The sequence below is a fragment of the Pterocles gutturalis genome, unplaced genomic scaffold (assembly GCF_000699245.1).
Source record: "Pterocles gutturalis isolate BGI_N339 unplaced genomic scaffold, ASM69924v1 scaffold25451, whole genome shotgun sequence".
NCBI lineage: Eukaryota > Metazoa > Chordata > Aves > Pterocliformes > Pteroclidae > Pterocles > Pterocles gutturalis.
Genome location: NW_010101180.1, coordinates 31,744 through 51,712, shown reverse-complemented (window position 1 = coordinate 51,712; position 19,969 = coordinate 31,744). Strand labels below are relative to the sequence as shown.

Sequence of the window (19,969 nt, the reverse complement as noted above, 5' to 3'; positions counted from 1 at the left end):
ATATCTGATTTAATTAGCAGAGTGTGAAGGAGAAAAGGAGAAGTAGGGCCTAGGTTTTGAGGTGGCAGGGGAACTTGACACTTGAATCACACTAAGTAGAACAGCCAAGTACCCCCTCAGGTTCCTGAGTCCTGGAGCTGGAATTCACTTATGCTGGATGTTGTGAACATTCATCTTGGAGGTGGTGGTATTTATAAAGTAAGCGATCATCTCCAGCTCTTGCCAATCTTTGCATGATCTGGTTTCCTGCCCAATACGAAGAAATTAGACATACAGGTATTGGTCATTCTTATTCCTTCCTGGTTGGCTTGACCTTTTTAGGAACTAAGAGGTTATCCAGATCTTCATTCTCTGGTGGAAAATATGTAAGGCTCTTAATTAGTCCTCAAAATACTAGCAGACTTACTGTAATATAACACAATAATATAAACACGCAGTTTAAAGGTTTTTTTTTTCTACAGTGACTGACAATGAAGAAAACATGCTGCTTGCCTTGCTGTCAAAAGAATTCACCTTCCACAAATGACTGTAGTTTTTAATATATTAATATTTTGGCATTTTTGGCTTTTGTAGGGGAATCCTTGTTTGTTTTTTAATTAGAATTATAAAATGTTTTTATGAGTACTGCTATCAGTAGTCCCGACAGTGAACATCATAATCCAGTTACAGAAGATGCCAGCAGGCTTGTTATTATGAAGATGTTGAGGATAAAACCATCTGCTATATAAATAATTTATAATTAATTCAAAAGTAAATAGTTTTATCAACAAGGAAAAGGAAATCTTGAAAGGAATGTAATGCCTTCCTTCCGGGCCAGGGGGAATGGAGGGGGAGGGAAGAAGTAGCTTCCATGGTGGAGTGTTTTAATTTTTTTTTTAACCTTTTGAGTATTACTTTTTAGCACAACTACTAATGTTATATTTTTTAATATGCTATATTAAAGGTAATTTCTGTAGGAAGATCATATAAAATGAGGCACTGCTTCCTGAGGAAAAAGGGAAGTGTTTAGGATACTGTAGTTTGTTTTACCAGGGAGACAGAATTTGTACTTTTGAATATCCATTTGCAACACTGAAAATAACATATATTTGCAGTTTTTGTGGTTTCATTTTAATCACAGACTTGAGTTTTAATTATTCTTCTTGTTTTCTAGTGCTTATGTTTCACTGATGGCATCACAATTGCTCCCATGCCTCCAGCCCAGGACCACAAGCGATTAATGGACGGAGATGAAGGCCCTAACACTGGAGGAATGGGAGCTTACTCCCCAGCACCTCAGGTAAAAATGTATTCATAAGGAGATGTTTCACTACAGCTAAACTACAGCTCTAGCATTGAAAGCATGTGTGAATTTATAGTTCCACCATAATGAACAGGAGAGTGAAGAGGGTGGTCTCTTGTGGATGGACAGAGTTGCCTAAAATAGACACAGTCAAGTCAAATTCAAAACTTAATAAATGTGTTTCTCTAAAGAGGAGGATATTTCTGCTTAATTACTTTTAATTATAAAGGTGGAAGTGGTGTTATTTCTGCAACCTTGTATTTTGGTTTGGTTTTTTATGTGTTACGAAATACTGGTGATTAGAACCAACAGCTTAAAACCACATTTTTATCTTGTGCCGAACTAAGCTAATGGCAAATTTTTGCTGTGGCTTAAGGTAGTTTGGTTTCTGTTTGGCAAGGAACTTCTGTTTGCAAAAGGACTTTGCTTTCTCTTCACCTGTGTGAGGGCTAGTGTTTTTTTCTTTTTTTATTTAAAAAAATGGGGTTTGCTCCTCTAGAAAGCTATTAATTTTGTTTATTGAATATAATTTGGTCATCGATCGCTGTATTTTGCAACTGTGATTTGTCTTTGGGAGGCCTTATCTAAATTCCAGTATGTCTGTGCAAATGGTTTGTTCCAGTGAAGCCAGTGAGATTGCTTGCACATGTAGATCTAGGCATGGAACAGTATCTGAAGAAATGAAATGGGTTGTTGTAATGCTGTGATATGGTGTGTGAGGAGAGAGAAAAAAATATTGGCTTTCTATTGTATGAAACATGTTGGGGTGAGCAAGAGACTGTCCAAGTGTTCTGCCTCTTAAAAACGCTAGCCATCACAGTAGGAAAAATCATGCACTCTCTTTTTAGAAACACTGTTTTCTAATCCTGTTTTGTTAGGTTTCTAAAGATTTACTGCAGAAAATAAGAGATACTATTCTTCAGAAAACTGTTGATGGCATGAGAAAAGAAGGTGTCCCCTATTTTGGTATGTATAAAGGTTTGGATTTTTTAATCATAAGGAGGAAGACTCTTTTTCTTTTTTTTTACTTTGTCCCCTTTATAGGCCTAACTCACACTGTGAGTTAAGGAAGATAACTTTGATTTATTTGGAAACTGAGTTTAGTATCAATGGCTTCATTTAGAGTCCATTGAAATCAATGGATATTCTTTCATGAATGGTGGATAATCATCAAGTAAGGAAGAACAGAAAGGAAAACATTTGAAAATAAGCTGCAAAATTGTAACCACAACTATTCTTGCCTGATGTATTTTTAACATTTCTCAAGTGTTAACATCCTACCTTTAAATGAGCACAGGTAGCATTCTTTTTAACACTGTTATAAATAGATTCAAAACATATGACCTATGCAGTGTCTTAGGTAGCTTTTTATATAATTTGTTATTGTAGGTGTGCTTTATGCCGGATTAATGCTTACCAGAGATGGACCTAAAGTTCTCGAGTTTAACTGCAGATTTGGTGACCCAGAATGTCAGGTGAGTTATTTTGTAGGTAGATGCATTGTGGGAGGAGAAAAGTCTGTTACCATCTACCATTATTCTTAACTAACTTTCCGATGAATAATTAGCTAGTTGCACTGAGATTTAAAATCTTGGGTTTGTTTATTCAAGACAGAAGGTCTGATAAAAAATTGTTCCATTCCAGAGAAGATTTCAGCAGGTTATACTCAAATACAAGGGTAAGCTTGAGTGAAGCTTTACAAGGGTAATCTTGAGTGAAACTCAGCAGCTTCTTATCTTTTCTGGAATGGGGTTGGTTTTTTTTTTTTATTAAAGAAGCAAACACTTCTTTTCCCCACTCCCTGTTGGTAAAGTGGAACAAAACCCTTCATTTCTTTTCTTCAGAACAAAGAGGGTTCTTTGGCCTCTAACTTTTCCCCTCCATATATAGCAGTTCTTTTACCCATATAAATGATCTTCAAGGAAGAGTATTTTTAAAGGTACATAGACTATGCATGGTATGTATATATGTGTGAAAATACAGTATATGAACATACTTATTTACTGTTATTTTTACAGTTGCATTAGTATTTTTTAGAGTTCAGTGATGAAAATGTAACAATATATATACATTGTTTTCTTTAATTTGCTAATCTGTATTTTGTAGGTGATTCTTCCACTGTTGAAAAGTGATTTGTATGAAGTTATGCTAGCGGTTATCAGTAAAAAGTTGTCTAGTTCCATGCCAGTTTGGTTTGAAGACAGTGCAACTGTGACAGTGGTCATGGCTAGCGAAGGGTATCCAGGAACATATCCCAAGGGTTTGGAAATAACAGGTAAATATAGCAGGAGGAACTACAGAAGTCTGATTCCTCTCCTGCCCTCTCTCCATTCTCTCTTTTGGCAGATGAAGGTAAATCAGTGTACCTCAGATTCATAGGAACTTTAGATCTTGTGGTTATGGGTCTGAAAGAGATGACTGAATTTTCACACATCAAAGTTTATTGGTAATGCACCCATCGCATTTTCAGCTGTCTGCACCAGCTGGTTAAGTTCTGTAGCATTTCTTTAATATGTGTTACAGTAAAGTAGTTCTGGGCTGATGGCTGATTCTTACGTCATGTTGATGCTGATATGTTTTGTGGCCTCTATGTCAGTGAAGTATAAAATCCGGCTGGAATTAAATGTTGTATGCAGATGTTTCAGCTAAATACCTCTTTCTGTATCTCTGAGCATACAAGCAGCAGACTTGTCTCTCCTCAAAATGTAGTTTTTACAAATTTATTCCTGTTTCCCAGCATGATCACACTGAATTCAATTGTGGTTTCTAGACACAGTCAATATGTGCTGAATATCTATTCATTTGTAGTGCAATAGAGAATGTTGTAATGAATTGATTTTTCTGCATTTATTTTCTTAAATAACAATCACAGGACTTTCGAAGGCTAAGCAACTAGGATTGGAGGTGTTCCATGCAGGCACAGCCCTGAAGGATGGCAAAGTGGTGACTAGTGGAGGAAGAGTCCTTACAGTAACTGCTATTAAAGAGGACCTAATAACAGCACTGCAAGAAGCCAACAAGGGAGTAGCAGCCATACACTTCAAGGGTGCCATTTATAGAAAGGACATTGGTTATCGGGCTATAGCTTTCCTGAGACAATCCAGGTAGATACTTGAAATACTTGAAATGGAAATAACTGGTGTAGAAGGGACTTAAAGACATCACTAGTTTACATTAATAAACTGATATTGATATTATGTATAACTCTAGACAAGTTTTAACTACCATCCTTGTATGCAATCTAAGCAAGACCAGACAAGGAAAGAACAGGTTTTTGATGGCTCTGTCATCCATATTCCTGTTCGCCCAAGACTGAGTTACAGTGACAAGTATATAGGAATAACTTGTGCTGTTGCTGTCTGTTATGTCTGTTGTAGGGGAGGTGAACTTCTGGTTCTTAGGCTTTAAACTGTAACTTTTGCTCTAGTATTGTATTGTCCATATGTCTAATATTGATATAATGAAATGTGTGTATGAACAAAGTTTGAGCTATTTTGTTGGTTCATTTTAGAGTCTTTAGAAATCATTAAAATGATCTTGAAACACCTTGTTGGGTTATGTATTTTAATGGAATAGCCAGCTAACGATGTGGGTTCAATTTATTACCTTTTTATTATTATTCCTTTTATTTTCACAGTATTTGGTTTAACAATCTTGAGATTTTATGGGTGTGGGTTTTTTTTTAAAGCAGTGTGTCCTACTGGCTCTCTAGCGTTAATGAGAGCTCCTTGCAGGTTTTTACACTAATTTTTGCCTAATATGAAGCATATCTACCTGTCTGTGGTCCAATTAGCTCAAAACATAACTTTTGATAATAGGTTATTTTGTAGTCTATGAAGCATATTAGTAACAGTTCAATTTTTGCTGACAGTGTGTACTGATTAGTATATTGTAAAATTATGATCCATAAACTTACTAAATGAACAAGGGTGTTAATATTTAGTCTTCTTTCTCTCTCAAGTACTGTGAGAAGCTTGTGTGAAAATGTGTGATTGCTCTTTGTATTGTGAGGCAAGAGAAGAAGCTACTTTAATGAGCAGTTCTCTAAAGCACTGAGTTCATGGGCCATAGCCAGGAATTTTCTTGACTGGAGTGCCTGTAGGCTGGGATGATCCCCAGCTTATGAAGGAGACTCCTGGGAATGGTGTACAGTCAGTGCTTGTTTCACTGTCTTTGAGTCTGCACCAGTTTTTGCTCAGACGTCCTAAAATTGGAAGAACGGACAGTCAGGCACGCTTTACTTTAGACTCTGTGTTGCACACAGTTCAGGAAAGGTGACAGCTGGCTCTGTAAAGTTGGGGACACACCTCCTCTTGGCAGCTTTGCAGGATTAAGTCCCAAGCATTTCACTTCCTAAAAAATATCCAGAATATTTATTTAATTAAAAATATTCAAGAAAATTTAAAGAATTAAATATTCATTTAAAGAATTAAAGTAAATACCATGCTTTGAAAAATAATATTGAAAAATACGTTGAATATTTATAATGTTCAGACTGAAGGGGCCTACCTTTGGTCTCTTGTTATTGCAGGCTGATATTTCCTTGAGTTTCATTCACACGATGAACAGCTGCTTCTTATAGTTATTTTCCTCTTGCAAATTTTTGAGCAGTAATATAATGTGAGTGCAGATACCTTTGTATTTTCCTGGTAGCACCACTCTTTGGCCAGCTGTTTTGTTGTATTTGTCCCATGTTTCACCTGTAGGATTTAAACTAATACTGAATTGCATCAGTAAGAGCTAAAATAGGTATGAACCTAAAATAGGTTGCACGTAGGTAGCCTGATTCATGCCACTGACAGTGTAGAAATAACAATTGCTTAACTGGAGTGAGATACATTTGGTACAACTAGTAATTAAAAGTCATTAAACTCACTATCTCCAAAATGAAAAGGTCCTTCTGTAAATATGGGATGGTACATAATGTCCCCAGTCAGTCGTATGGACAGACAAGTTCCATATACCAGTTTGTACTAAGTGTGTTTTCTCTGTGTATGGCTGTATACAAAAAAAACACCTGGAACTTATGGAAATTTCTTTCTAGATTCCTCAAATGGACCCTAGGAACTTAGGTCTCTTAAAATATACTTTAAAATATATACATTAATAGAAATCCATTTAAGTAGAAAAGAGTTGTGGCTGGTTTTGTGGTGGTGTCATTCCAGATGATAAGGAGAGGCAACCTTGAAGCTACAGTTGTAAAACTTCCTATGTATCATAGAGGACTATTGGTTTATGTGATAATTCTGTTTTGAAAAGCTAACTTGAGCTGGATCCTGCCTGGTGCTGAGGTGTTCTGATTTAGCAGTGCATTTTTGTATACGGTTTGTTTGGAACATAGGAACTATACTACCAACACTTCAGTATCTGGACCAAGGATTCAAACCTTGCAAAATCAGCTCTATTATTCCACCTGTTTTACCTTGTTGTGGGGTTTGCTTGTTTGCTTGGTTTTTATCTTGGTATTTGACTGGGTAGTGTATGATACTGATTCTGTCTTCAAGATAGCTGGAACTATTTGAATACTGCTTATGGCAGACTCCCTGTGCTGCAAATCCATGAAGTTTTTTTTCTTTGGTATAATACTCCCTATCTTCAGGCATATGTGTGAGGTCAGGTTCCAAACAGCAAAAAGATTTACCTTTGAGCCATTGTACCTGCCTGAAATGAGTACTGCAATGCTTACAAATTGTTTTATATGAGCAAAGTTACTGTACAAACAGGAGAATAGTGGTACTTGACAGCAGAATAGGATCCTGAATGGTTAATCCCCTTAGTGATGAAATAATGTAAAAAGTAAATATTATTTTTAAATATGTTTGTGCATTTAGTAATCAATTGCTGTTAACAATTTTTTAAACATTCTTTCAGAGGCCTGACTTACAAAAACAGTGGTGTAGACATTGCAGCAGGGAATACTTTGGTTCAGAAAATTAAACCCCTAGCTGCAGCCACATCGAGGTCAGGTGAGACTTGTACCTTCTATTGCTGTTTCAGCCAGTTCATGGCAATGAGGCTTATCGTTTGATCTTGATCTTGATCCAAAAGCTCATATTTATGTGTTGTGTGTGTTTCTAGATTACACAAGAAATATCTGCAGTAAGTGGATGCCTGTGATTTCTTCAAAACTTACTTCCTTAAATTTACAGATTTTCTTCCCAAAATGACTCTCCTGAATGTCATAAATGTTAGAGAATACAGTCCAGCACTCTAAAACGATAAATGCAAGCAAAAATCCTACCATTTAGTGCTATTTTTGATTATATGGATTATTATTTTTTGCACAGTTAACTATACAATTTTTGTAGATAAATGTTTAGAAAGGTGTACAAGAAGTAGAATTCCTCAGAGATACTATCTATTCCTTCAGATAGATGTGGAAGACACATCTTTTGCTTGGATAAAACAGAAACAATTAATCCTTTTTTTGTTGTTGTGATCTCAGGCACAACTTGCTCTAGCAAGTCCTAATTTTTTGATAGATTTAAAACATCAGTCATTTATGAAATAACCCTTTTACTTCAAATTAACTGAGAACCTTCAAATAACAACAGATATACACAGAGAGAAAAATATAGATAGACACACACTAGTATGACTACTCATTTCTTAGCATTAGTAGTGTTTCCTACTCATATTTGTATTACTCAGGTTTTAACCAACTTTAGTTTTAAGGTTACTGTACTTACCTATCATAACCAGTCTTAGGAACAAAGAGTCTTAATATACTATAAGTAGCCGTATTAACAAAGAGATAAGGAATCTCAGCCGGAAAATTTGTCATCTTTTCCCAGGAAGCAGTGGGCTTTAATCTGTTACTATAATTCCTTTTCTGTTTTTCAGGAAAAAGGATGAAATATATCGGTCACAGTAATTACTGAATGTTCGATCACAAAGTTTTTTATTTTTAGCCTTAGGTAGTAATGAAGAAAAAGGAAAAGCAAATGTAAGATTAGGAACTCCCATGCCTCTGTGAAGAGGCTCTTAGTGTCAGAGGAAAGTTTCCTGGTGCCAAAGCAAAGTCATGTTGACAAACATTGGAGAGAATTTATGTTGGAGATCCTGGAGAAGCCCATGAAAGTAAAAATTTACTATTTTCTGCTGTTTTCTGGCTGGCAGGGTGCAATGCAGAACTTGGAGGATTTGCTGGCCTCTTTGATTTGAAAGCAGCTGGTTACAAAGATCCTATCTTGGTATCTGGAACTGATGGTGTTGGCACAAAACTCAAGGTAATGTGAAAATCTGTGTAAAGGAATGAAAATAGCACAGAGGGGAAAATGTTTTAACATAAAATATCTGTTGTCTTTTAAAAAGACCCATTTGTCTTTCTAAAAAGGGAGTGAAAATGAAATTGCACTGCTTCAGACATCAGAATTAAATATACATTTAACTTCTGGCATGTAAATAGCCATAGTTGAAATGATGCTTAAAATAGCTAATTTTTAATATTAAGTACATAATCAGGGACTCCATTTCATTACGGTAGAATCTCCATCCTTAAAATGATTACTCATGGAGAAAAGCATTTAATTATACGGTTGCTATTGTGTTTACTCAAACTGCAATGAAACCTTTTCCAGTTCAGTCTCCTTTTGTAAAGAGCCTGTTGTTCTAGCCAATTAAGAAAGTAACGATTCCTAAAATAACATGTTGGGAGAGGCTCACAGAGATGGTAATAAACGAAGCTGGTCCTCAAAAAGCATCTAGAGGAACAGCACAATGTCAATCTCCTTCCATTGCAGACCCTCCCCTTGTGTTTCAGTTTCTCAAAGTTAACCAGTGGGTTCTGTCACTATGTTTTGCAGATTGCACAAGTGTGTAAGAAACATGACACCATAGGTCAGGACCTGGTTGCCATGTGTGTCAATGACATCTTGGCTCAAGGAGCGGAGCCCCTCTTCTTCCTTGACTATTTTGCCTGTGGCAAACTTGACGTTGAAGTGGCTCAGGGTGTCATTGCAGGAATAGCTGAAGCTTGCAAAAAGGCAGGATGTGCTCTTTTGGGTATGAACACTCTTCTTTGAAGGATATGAAAAATCTTATGTGATACTTTTACAATTGGTTTTAATGTGTTTGTTTTCCTATTCTGTTGAAGGATCTTAGAGGAGTGAAAAAAAACCAACAAATTGTCACATGTCTTTGCTTTCAAGAGAACATAATCTCTACCCACTGGAAGGAGACTATACTCTACAAATGTTGCCATTAGCTCAGGATGTTGCATATAAATTTTCTCATTCATATCTTTTAATTTAACTTTGTGACTATAACGTCTACCTAGAATACTAACAATTCATGTATTTTAATTATTTGTATTTTTCAAGAAAATTTTAAAGCATGCCAGATAGGTTTGTTTATTTTTGTCCTTTATCCTAAAGGAAATCCTGAAGTTCTCCTCTAGAAATAAGATTTATATGTGTTACTGTGCATGCACAGGTCCCTGTGTGAGTACATATTATCCTTTGAACCTCTTGGCTGATTTTAACCAAATTTGACAAGAAAGGTAGAGATCTCACAGCTATTGTGTTCCCACAGCTTCATAAAACTAGAAAGCCAGAGAATGTCCTTATGAATGCTACAAAAGCTTCAGCTGGAGCTCACTACTTAAGACACAGAAGTTAATCACAAGACAGAAGCATAGAAGAAACCAGGTTTCGTTAGGTACAAAACTAATAGCAGAACTATATATCGTTGAATTCTTGCTGAAGATTTATTTCACCAAGACCCACGTGTTCCAAGATGCTAAGACTCAAATTTATACATTTTCTTTTTCAGCCCTATAATACAAGTGCATAATACATTTTACTAACAAATTATGTACATATTCTGGTATACAATAATCTCGTTATCCATGAAAATGATACAATATTTCACTTCTTGAATCTTAAAAAATACAGCTTTAAAGCTGTTCAACTCAGTAAAAATATTTCTAGGTCAGTGAAAAATACATTCTTTTGTATAAGTCTTTAGTTTGTAAAAGGAGTACAACACGGGGTTAAATTTTAAAGCCATGAAACCAAGAAAGTTCAGTTTTCTCACATAGTTTTTATTTTTCCTTCCTTTTTTTATAAAAACAGACATGGGGAATTCTAATGATTTTTCAAAAAAGACCTTTAATTTGAGACTAAAAATGACAGTTCACGTGTTTTATTTTAGGTACCTCTTTATAACTGGTCGTACTGTAGCTCTTTCCTTTTTTACAATTCTTTAAGAGAGTCGGTAACAAAAGTCTTTTCTGAGTGGGAGTGTGTCATTTTAAGGTAGTTTACAAGCTTTGAACAAGAGGCTGTTTATGTTCTGGTTTATTTTTTTTTGTGTGAGTCAGCTTTATATTTGTCTTAAGGTGTTCTCTCAGTTTATCAAATATAATCAAACCATTCATACTTCAGCATAAGTAAATGTTATGTGAAACCTTGCTGCAAAATTACTCACTGAAATTTCAAGATTTTATTTCCAGTTGGAAGACTTTAAAACTACCAAGGGCTTTGGATGTTTTAAATTAATTACCAGAGAATAATTTGTCAAAGTTGTAAATGGTTCATAAATACATTTTTGTGCTAATATAAAAATAAGTCTGAACTTATAAATAAAACAGCCAGTATTTCATCCCCAAATTTCTGTCACTCTCGGAAAAGAAAGGGACAGAGATGAACCTAAGGAGGAAATGCTTTTCTGTAGCCTGGATCATCAAAAGAAATTTCAGTTTGGGCTCCAGCTTCACCCATTCCTTTTCCTGTGCATGCACACAGCCACACAGCATGTAGATCTGTCTTTGTATAGCATCACCTCATAAAAGTCTCATTGTAAGAATGTTCCTAAATTGCTGCCTTGAATTTCTGCAACAGCTGAATATTCAGCTCAACCACCTTAATCTCATCATACCACTTGACAGCAAGGTACTGATGGGCTTATCTGCATGCTTGGTTTTGCACAAACATTACTAAATACACATTTAAAGTATTGCATCTAAACAAATTAATTTTTATTTTAAAGTTTATTATAGCGATGTAGTGTAGAAACCTGGAAAAGCTTCAGAGAATCTAGTATTGAGCAGTGTCAGGCACTGAGCACGAGAGCAGCTTCCACCATCACTTAGGTAAATTTGGAGCCCCTTCAAGCGATATTTTTGGGAAACAGAAAAAAATTTGTTTTGAATGAAACCTGATGAGTGCAAAAGAAAAACACGTTGGGCAGAGATCATAATATAATGGCAACTTAGTCATTGCCCAGTTGTTTTCTTGTAGACATCGTGATCAGTGGGATGGGTTTGAAGGAGAATAATGAGATGGCTGTGAGGATAGCTGGGGAGAGTTTCTCCCCGGTATGAGGGGATGGTGTGAAGAGGTCTGTTTGGAAAACTTCGGAGCGAGCAGTAAATGCTCATTTCATGTACCAAACACAGCGAGTTCCCCTCTCTACACTGAATGAGCTGTGACAGGCAGAACACAGGTCTTCAACAGTGAAGACCATCAGCTTATACCCGACAGGCAGTAAGGGAGCCGGTAGGGTATGTATAGAGAGAGATGCTGCCTGAGCAGTGCTGTGCGTTGCTGTGCAAGCTGGGAAAATTGCCTTTTCAGACTGTGCTCTGAATGAGGTCAGCCGGATAAAACATGGTTTTATGGACAAAACAAGAGGATATTCGAATAATCAGGATAATAGATGATAGCCTAGACAACAGTTCATTTGCACAGAAGCGTAGGAAAAGGCCCTCTTTTAGAGGTGCTCTCCCAAAACAGCCTATAAACCTTCCCTAGATGTTCAGAGTTGGTGTGATAATGATGGCCAGGTTGTGGGCAGGAGTGGCAGGCAGGATAGCGCTATATACAAAATCTTTATGAAGGCAAGTGAGACTAGTAGCTATGTCATTCCTTTGATGTCCTTGTATTAATTTGTTGTGTCTCTTGTATCTGTTAGGTTTTTCATGGAAAATATTAAACCAGGCAGAAATTCGGAAATATGAAGCACTAAATATATGCTTTGATTTTAAAATGTGAATGCACAGCAGTTTGATACTTGTTGTCAGAGTGAGGGAGGAAATCTTCTTTACAAATTTATTATTGCTTTTTCAATCAGACAGCCTGTGACAAACATGTAGTTTTAATTCTTTTTAATGTTTGTTTAGCTAATTAAAAAACATCCTCTGTTAATGCCTTATGAATTTAAAACTTTGAAAAATTGCATGCCTGCTGGTCCCAATGGTTTCCAACAACCTTTTCCCTCTTTTTGGTTCCCACAGGAGGAGAAACTGCTGAAATGCCAGGAATGTATCCACCTGGAGAGTACGACCTGGCTGGCTTTGCTGTGGGTGCAGTGGAGCGAGGGCAGATGCTGCCCCAGCTGGAGAGAATTGCTGATGGAGATGTGGTTATTGGAGTAGCTTCTTCTGGGGTTCACAGCAATGGGTACAGCCTTGTAAGGAAGATTGTGGAAAAGTCATCATTTGATTTCTCTTCTCCAGTTGGCGTCTCGGGTGATCAGACATTAGGTACCATTTATAATGCAGTTTCTTTCATTATAATTTGAACAGGCTAGTGTCACGCAATTGTTTTGTTGGTGCCTTTGCTTTTATAACTTTTCTAAGGCACTAAAATAATTATTCTATTCTTTAACATGTTCTTGCCTTCTTTTTTCCTGTGAATCACATATGCGGGAAAGAAATTGAGAAGGATAAATAACTAACTGTATGCTAAAAAGGGTAGAACACTGTGTTTTTTGTCTGTAGTGCAATGCTTATTAGTATCCAGCAAATTAATATTTTGATATTTCCTCAATTTTATATTTATTAACATTTCTTTCTGTGCTGTAACTCGTCTCCTTTCATCCTCTTTCATCTACAGGAGATCTCTTGTTAACCCCAACTAAGATCTACAGCAAGACTCTGTTGCCTGTCCTTCACTCGGGCCATGTGAAAGCCTATGCCCACATTACTGGAGGGGGTTTGCTGGAAAACATTCCCAGAGTTCTTCCAGAATCCTTTGGTGTCATTTTAGGTAAGGTAAAAAGAAAAGCTATGGAAACATCTGCATGATGATATGGCTTGATGTGGAAGCCTGTGTACATGGGGCTCTGTCAATTGACTTGGGCTGTGAGAGCTAGACTTGTGGGTCTAGAAGTGTTTTCTTTTTTCTTCATTGATGCTGAATTTCTCCTGGTGCCTGGACCAGAGCCAGTCAAAACACTGTGTAGTCTTAAGACTGCTACCAATTGAATTAACTTCCCCTGATGGTATTTTGGATTAGATTGTTTAGGAAACTCTATCTATACTTGCAAAAATAAAACAACTTTAAAGGAAATCCAAAGTGAGCTGTCACCATTTGCAATAACCTACAAAATTATTGCTGATTAAATGATACTCATGAAGCCTTCGATTAGCATTCAAATATGGTCACTAGCTCAAGTACATCTCATGCTATTTGACATACGTTAATTAATCCTCACCACGATCTTACCAGGTATGCTAGAAAGATTATTTCACTTATTGGAGAAAGTGTAGTATGGAAAGGTAAATGACTTACTATAGGTTATGCAGTGTTCATTGAGTTGTAGAATAAAATAAGGGACCTAAGATTGAGTTTTGCACTCCAGAACTGCATGTAAATCATTCTTCCACTTGTCCACAGTGGACACTAGTATATATAAATGGTGATAATACCATTTTAAAGATAACATGACAAGAAGGAAACTTACTGTCTTTGGAGTTCCTTTACAGTGGCTTGTCCAGAAGCATTTCTTGTGCTGCTGTAGATCATCCTTACCTTGTTGGAACTGGGGGCAGTGTGAGACTTTTGTGACAGTGTTTAAGACTATCAAGAGTTTATCTAGAAACAGAATTGTCACCTTCAAGAAGAGGATTTTCCAAAGACTGCCTCAGAGCCTGTTTTAGATTACAGATTAACAGATTGAAGTGGAGCAGTATGATTATTTTCCTCCCAGAGTGACACTTCTTTCTTTCTACTCGCAAGTCTTGTTCAGTAAGGAAGGAAGGAAAAAACGTCCTGTTTCTGTGGATGGAAGCTGTTTGCATTCAAGCTAGTGCTGCTGTGGGACTTTGGCTGTGCTTTCCATCCAGATCTTGCTTCTTAAATCGCTAATAATTTTTGTATTTGTCCATTGATAGTGATTTACACTCTCATTTGTAATTTCAATAATCTTCAGATGCTCTTACCTGGAAGATTCCTGAAATCTTTTGCTGGCTCCATAAAGAAGGGAACCTCTCTGAGGAGGAAATGACTCGGACATTTAATTGTGGGATCGGTGCTGTCTTGGTTGTGCAGAAGGAGCTGGCTCAGCAGGTCCTCAAGGACATACAGAGACATGAGGCAGCCTGGCTGATTGGGAAAGTTGTCTCCCTACAAAAAGGTTATTAGATTTTTATTTTCCTTTTAAAAAAAATGCAGATCTAAATTCCTTAGCCGGTAAGTCTTCATGAAGGTTAGCTGAAAATCTCTTAATTGACACCTCTGTGGCTTTTTTTGCACAGGTTATTAAAATGGCAGTCCTCATGACTTCACTCTTAGTTCATAGAGGGTGTGTTTAGTAATGTCAGATATCACCAGATCTTAAAATAAATAACGAGAAGTAAAGCAGTGCCACTGATCTCTTTTCATGTGTACTTTTCTCCTCTCTGTTTCTTCTTTTATTTATGTGTTGCTGGTTTTGGTTTTTGGTTTTGTTTTTTTTTCTTATACATGTTCAGGCTCTGCCCGTGTTAAAGTCCATAATCTGCTTCGAGCCTTGCAAGCAAATAGGTCACTGTCTGTGCACAGCCATATCCAAGGCAAAATCCAGACAAACAAAGTGAAGGTTGCTGTCCTTATCTCTGGAACAGGTGAGAGTTTATATTCTTTACTACAGTGTAAAACAGACTATTGAAAAAGGAACTTCAGCCCAAATTCAAAAATCTCTTGAAGTCCATGCAGTTCTCCATGCAGACACTAATAGGCTTCTAACAGGCTTTCAGTAACAGGCAGAATAGATTTTCCCTTGGATTAATTTCAATCACAAACAGAATGATCTTTAACCTCTGCTGCAAACTGACTATGAATTGCATCTGTGCTCATTTTGTCTACAAATTTCTGCCTGTCTCTAGGTTTGAATAACCACTGTGTTGCACTATAGGGACAGCAGCATTATTTCACAAATGGATCAGAATTTCTTCTTGCCATATAGGGACTCCTAGGGTTTTCCCAGTATTCTTACTTGCTAAGAAGTAGACCATCATTCCAATTCCGTAAATTACAGTTTACAAATGTAATTGCTAGTAAAAGCCCTGTAGCCTCCAGCTGTCTAATTCAGTTCCCACTAAGATCAATTAAAGAAGGTTTATTGTTAATGTCAGTGTTTTTCAGATTGAGTCTCACCCACATTGCTGCTTATTTAAAACCTCTTCTAGCTGTTAACTATATTTATTCTCTAGGAACAACTTGATATTCATAAATTATTTTTTCACTCATAGGCACAAATCTGGAAGCCCTCATAAATAGCACAAAGAAGCCCACCAGTTTTGCACAAATAGTTCTTGTTGTTTCTAACAAAGCTGGTGTGGAGGGGTTAAGGAAAGCTGAAAGAGCTGGTATTCCTACAAGGGTAAGTATCACTCATCTTTTCTAAATGAGCCATCATTAGCTCTGACTATAGCAGGGAGGTACTGTAAGATAATGAGTTTTACTAGGGTAAGAGCAGGTTTGATAGGAAGCCTTAGCTTTTCTTTTTTGGTCTGTCATGAACTCGTGCCCTTGGGAAGAAACATGGGAAGAAAAATACTTCCTTTTCTCCCTCTCAGAGATGCTGCCAGCAATCCTGATGGTTTTGGGAACAGTCATTGTGTTAAACCAGCACAAAACTTCCACAGTTACAGTTTAAACTTTGCCATTTATTTGGCTGTAGTGCATTTACACTAAAGTAACAAACTATTTTATCTGAATTTAATGTTAAAATTACATGCTAAACAGACAGGGTAGTTCATCTGAATGAAATAGAGAGGTCAAACTCAGTGGTAACTTCCACTGACTCCCTGGGCATTGCTTCAGGCTCACCAGGATTCGTTCAAACCAAACTGTGTTTCCCTTAGTGTCACTGGATCCAGTGCTGCATTGCTTTGCTCTTTGTGCAGTCATTTGTATTACAGATGTCAGATGCTACTGTTCTGACTTAAGAGTATTTTACAGACACTTTTCACTGATAACTATAGACATAGGGAAGATTTGAGCCCAATGCAAGCAATGTTATTAACCTGAAGAGTAACAGGATCTGATTGTTAGCCCTGCTGTCCCTTATTTGGGAGTACACAAAGATCACAAGTAGAATATGTCCATGGTATGCAGGGGAAGAACAAATGAGGAAAAAAATACAATCTGGGAGACATGATGGTCTCAGTGGTTAAGATGGAGAGTGAGGGGCGAACGAGAGGCACTGAGAACTACATGCCCCGCCAGTTATTACTTACCAGTTCCTGGCAGAGTTCAGCCAGGTGCTGAGCTGGGCTCTGTGTCTAGTGCCCTCTGCACCTTTTCAGCTAACCAGTTCTGGCTTCCAAAACTACTGTGGTTAATCTGGTAGGGATTAACACGTACCTTTCTTTAAAAGACTGTGGATGTTTTAAGTCATGTAGCACTGCCTTCTTCCTGCCTAAATTAGGAGATGTATCCTGGATGGAAAATAAATAACTTAAGAATATTGACCTTATGCAATAGGGGCTGTTTTATGAGTTTGTGGTTAGCCTTTCTTTCAAGGTTTTGTGATATAATTTTTGGCAAGGTTCAACTGCTTACAACTATCAGAAACCTTAAATTGGGTGAAATCACTGTAAGACTTCAGGTTGTCCTAATGACTTACATTTGTAGGTTGTTAAATTGTGTTGAAATGATGGGCCTACAGCTGTGGGCCTAATAAAACAAATCTCGTGCTTATTCCAGTGATTGCTCTGTGTAAATAGGAATAAAGACTGCATGTTTGTCTATTAGCTACATGCATTTATGAATGGTTCTTCTTGCTGTGGATGTGCACCCAACTCAAGCCACATATGGAGATTTACTTGTTTTTTTTGTTTATTACTCCAGGGTACCATTTCATTGTGCTCTTTTGGCTTTTAGGTTAAACTAACACCATGTCCCTGTTTCTTTGTGTTTTGCGTTATCACAGGTTATTGACCATAAATTATATGAAAGTCGCACTGAATTTGACAGTGCAGTTGACAAAGTTCTTGAAGAATTCTCAGTTGAACTGATCTGTCTGGCTGGATTTATGCGAATACTGTCAGGTCCTTTTGTCAAAAAATGGGAAGGTAAGCACAGTGTAGTAGTGTATGCTTTTTTTTAGAAAAGTAATTTGATAGCTTATCCTCAGGAAAAAGGAAATGGGAAAAATATAGAAAAGGGACCATATTAATTCTGGGTTTGTGGGAAACGAGATTCCTCCTGTCTTGTAAGGAAAAAGAAGAGAAAGAGAAAGGCAGTATTTTTCACCTACTCTTTATCATTACCACAGAGGATTAAGGAAGCCAAGGGCAAATGCAGATCTTGTAGTCTTTGATTTACTAGAAAATAGTTTAGAATAAGGCTGTGAAGACTTTAGAACTCTGCAAACATGAAGTGCAGGGCAAGTTGTTGACTAAGCAGTAGGTGTTGGCTGGGGAAAGGTGAGCACCCAGCCACTGAGAATTCCTTCCCCTAACAGATGAGCTGCTTTGGCTGCATACAAAACTGGGCAGCAGGCACTACGTGGTTCCTGTTAACAAGACTTTGCCAGTCTGCTTGTCAGACATCCCAGGAGCCGTCTGAATCTGATGGCGGCATGCTTCATAGGCAGATTCAGTTCTTGTTTGTCCCAAGTGTTCACAGTGTCTCCATTCTGGTCATTTTTTACAATTTTTCCAGGTCTTTGTTGCAGGCTGCTAACACCTCTGCCTACTTCAGTGGTTGCTCTCCCTCCCCTAGTTGTTACATTCCTCTTGGTAGCTCTTGTTTCTTTTAGGAAGTCCTGAATCACACAGAGGCAGCTGCTCTTCTCACTGTTTGCTCTGCTTTGGGTTCAGTCACAGTCACTTAAACTAGTTCTTGCTCATGCCAGTTACAGCCTAGTCAGCCTATACATTGCAGCTCGCCAGGTGGCCTTTATTGTTTACATGGTGACTTTTGTGTTACCCTGGGTGTGCCTATGACACCGACCTTTTACACCTGAAGTACTTTTCAAACCTCTCTTTAAAATCAGTGGAGCAAAACAGGCATTCCTAGGAGGCAATTCATTTTATGCCAAAGCTGTCAGCTAAAGTAAGTCAGAGGAATTGTTTTTGTTTCTCTCCATTCATTATAGAGTCCAGAAGACAAATGTCTGTGCTGTAGGCAGCTGCAAGTAGGAGAGAGGAATCCCTCACAACAAGAGATGTGTTTTGAGTAGAGTATCTGTGTAGAGCATGGAAAAGAACTTTCTCTAATGCAGAAATCTTGGGCAAATAAAGGATGAGTTTAGTTCCCTCTGATTTAGGGACAGAGCACTTCCAGGGCTAATGATCCCCCTCCACAGTACAGGATTTGCGTTACCCGTATGACTGGCCTGAGAGCAGAAGAAAATACTTTCTTCAGTACAGGATGGTTAACTTGTTTTTCAAATGTCCAGCACTGAATTGAGCTTGAAAAGATACCTACCTGAGCTCTGACCAAGAGCATCCTTCAGTTAGGTCTTCGATGTGAGCTCCCACATTTCGTTCAGCTCAGGGATCTGTGCCAGCTAAAAGGAGCCTGCTGTAAAACTCTGACCCAGCTATGCCTAGGCACTGACTACCCTAAATTATCCAGGAGTAATCAATTCTTGTTGCTGCTCTCTTAAAAGCTGTTACTTTTTCCTTCTCTCGCAGTCAGAAGAGCATAGAGTGTGAAGTTAGTGGTGAAATTTTCTTGCTTCTTGGCCTTGATGTGTTAATTTTGAACGTTAACAAAAAGGACAGATTAAAAAAACAAAATAAAACAAAACCAGGCAAACAGGAAACCACTTTCCTTTAGAGCAGTTTCTAACAGTGCTGTAATGAGAAACTGGGGAAACTCAGAAGTTCAGAGTGATGTTGACAGCTCACTGTCCCCAATACTTTTTTTGCTCAAGCAGCAGGCAGGGGGATGCTGATGCTTAAAAAGGGGTATTTTTGAAATACAAATCACATTTGAGATAGTGCTGAAAATCAGTCGATACATTTGCCTCTTCAAGTTGCACAGGTCAATATCTGCAGGGGTTATTGCAGAGAGAGTGCAAGTTTCATATTGTGCTGCCAGAAATGGCCTTCACTTCACATTACAAAATCATAAGCCTCTATTTCGGTACACCGCTGCCTCTGCCAGCGTATGGCAGCTCAGTCTCACTGCTTGGCATTTAGGTGCTGTTCAATGAATCCTGACGACATATGGTCCTCCTAAACAGGAGGCATGCAGAGATGGCGTGGGCGTAGCATACTGTGGTATAAATAGTATCAATGGCCACTTTTTTTTTTATCCTGTAAGGATTTGTACTGAACCTAAGAGAAGATCTGGGGCTCTCAAGCACCTTTTGACTTCACTCTGGTCCCGAATGGGCAAGAAGAGTTGTCACAGACACATTAGGAGCAGACAGGGGAAGTCTGACAGATGAAAGAAGGTTCTCTTATGGTTTAACCACGGTATTGCTGTAGCATTGAGACACTGAGGTCATGGGCAGCCACTCTTT

The 19,969-nt window shown here is 37.7% G+C and overlaps 1 protein-coding gene across 1 annotated transcript in view; it reads left to right on the top strand.

Annotated features, from left to right (window-relative positions):
- GART (phosphoribosylglycinamide formyltransferase, phosphoribosylglycinamide synthetase, phosphoribosylaminoimidazole synthetase) overlaps nucleotides 1–19,969 on the top strand; it is a 31,877-nt gene that overhangs the window by 9,411 nt on the left and 2,497 nt on the right. The window contains exons 7-20 of the mRNA XM_010082607.1: nucleotides 1,154–1,279; nucleotides 2,161–2,248; nucleotides 2,672–2,757; nucleotides 3,389–3,557; nucleotides 4,155–4,386; nucleotides 7,154–7,248; nucleotides 8,402–8,511; nucleotides 9,088–9,286; nucleotides 12,519–12,767; nucleotides 13,120–13,272; nucleotides 14,438–14,641; nucleotides 14,979–15,110; nucleotides 15,738–15,868; nucleotides 17,423–17,564. Of these exons, the coding sequence (XP_010080909.1) occupies nucleotides 1,154–1,279; nucleotides 2,161–2,248; nucleotides 2,672–2,757; nucleotides 3,389–3,557; nucleotides 4,155–4,386; nucleotides 7,154–7,248; nucleotides 8,402–8,511; nucleotides 9,088–9,286; nucleotides 12,519–12,767; nucleotides 13,120–13,272; nucleotides 14,438–14,641; nucleotides 14,979–15,110; nucleotides 15,738–15,868; nucleotides 17,423–17,564 (2,116 nt within the window). The remainder of the gene's footprint in view (nucleotides 1–1,153; nucleotides 1,280–2,160; nucleotides 2,249–2,671; nucleotides 2,758–3,388; nucleotides 3,558–4,154; nucleotides 4,387–7,153; nucleotides 7,249–8,401; nucleotides 8,512–9,087; nucleotides 9,287–12,518; nucleotides 12,768–13,119; nucleotides 13,273–14,437; nucleotides 14,642–14,978; nucleotides 15,111–15,737; nucleotides 15,869–17,422; nucleotides 17,565–19,969) is intronic.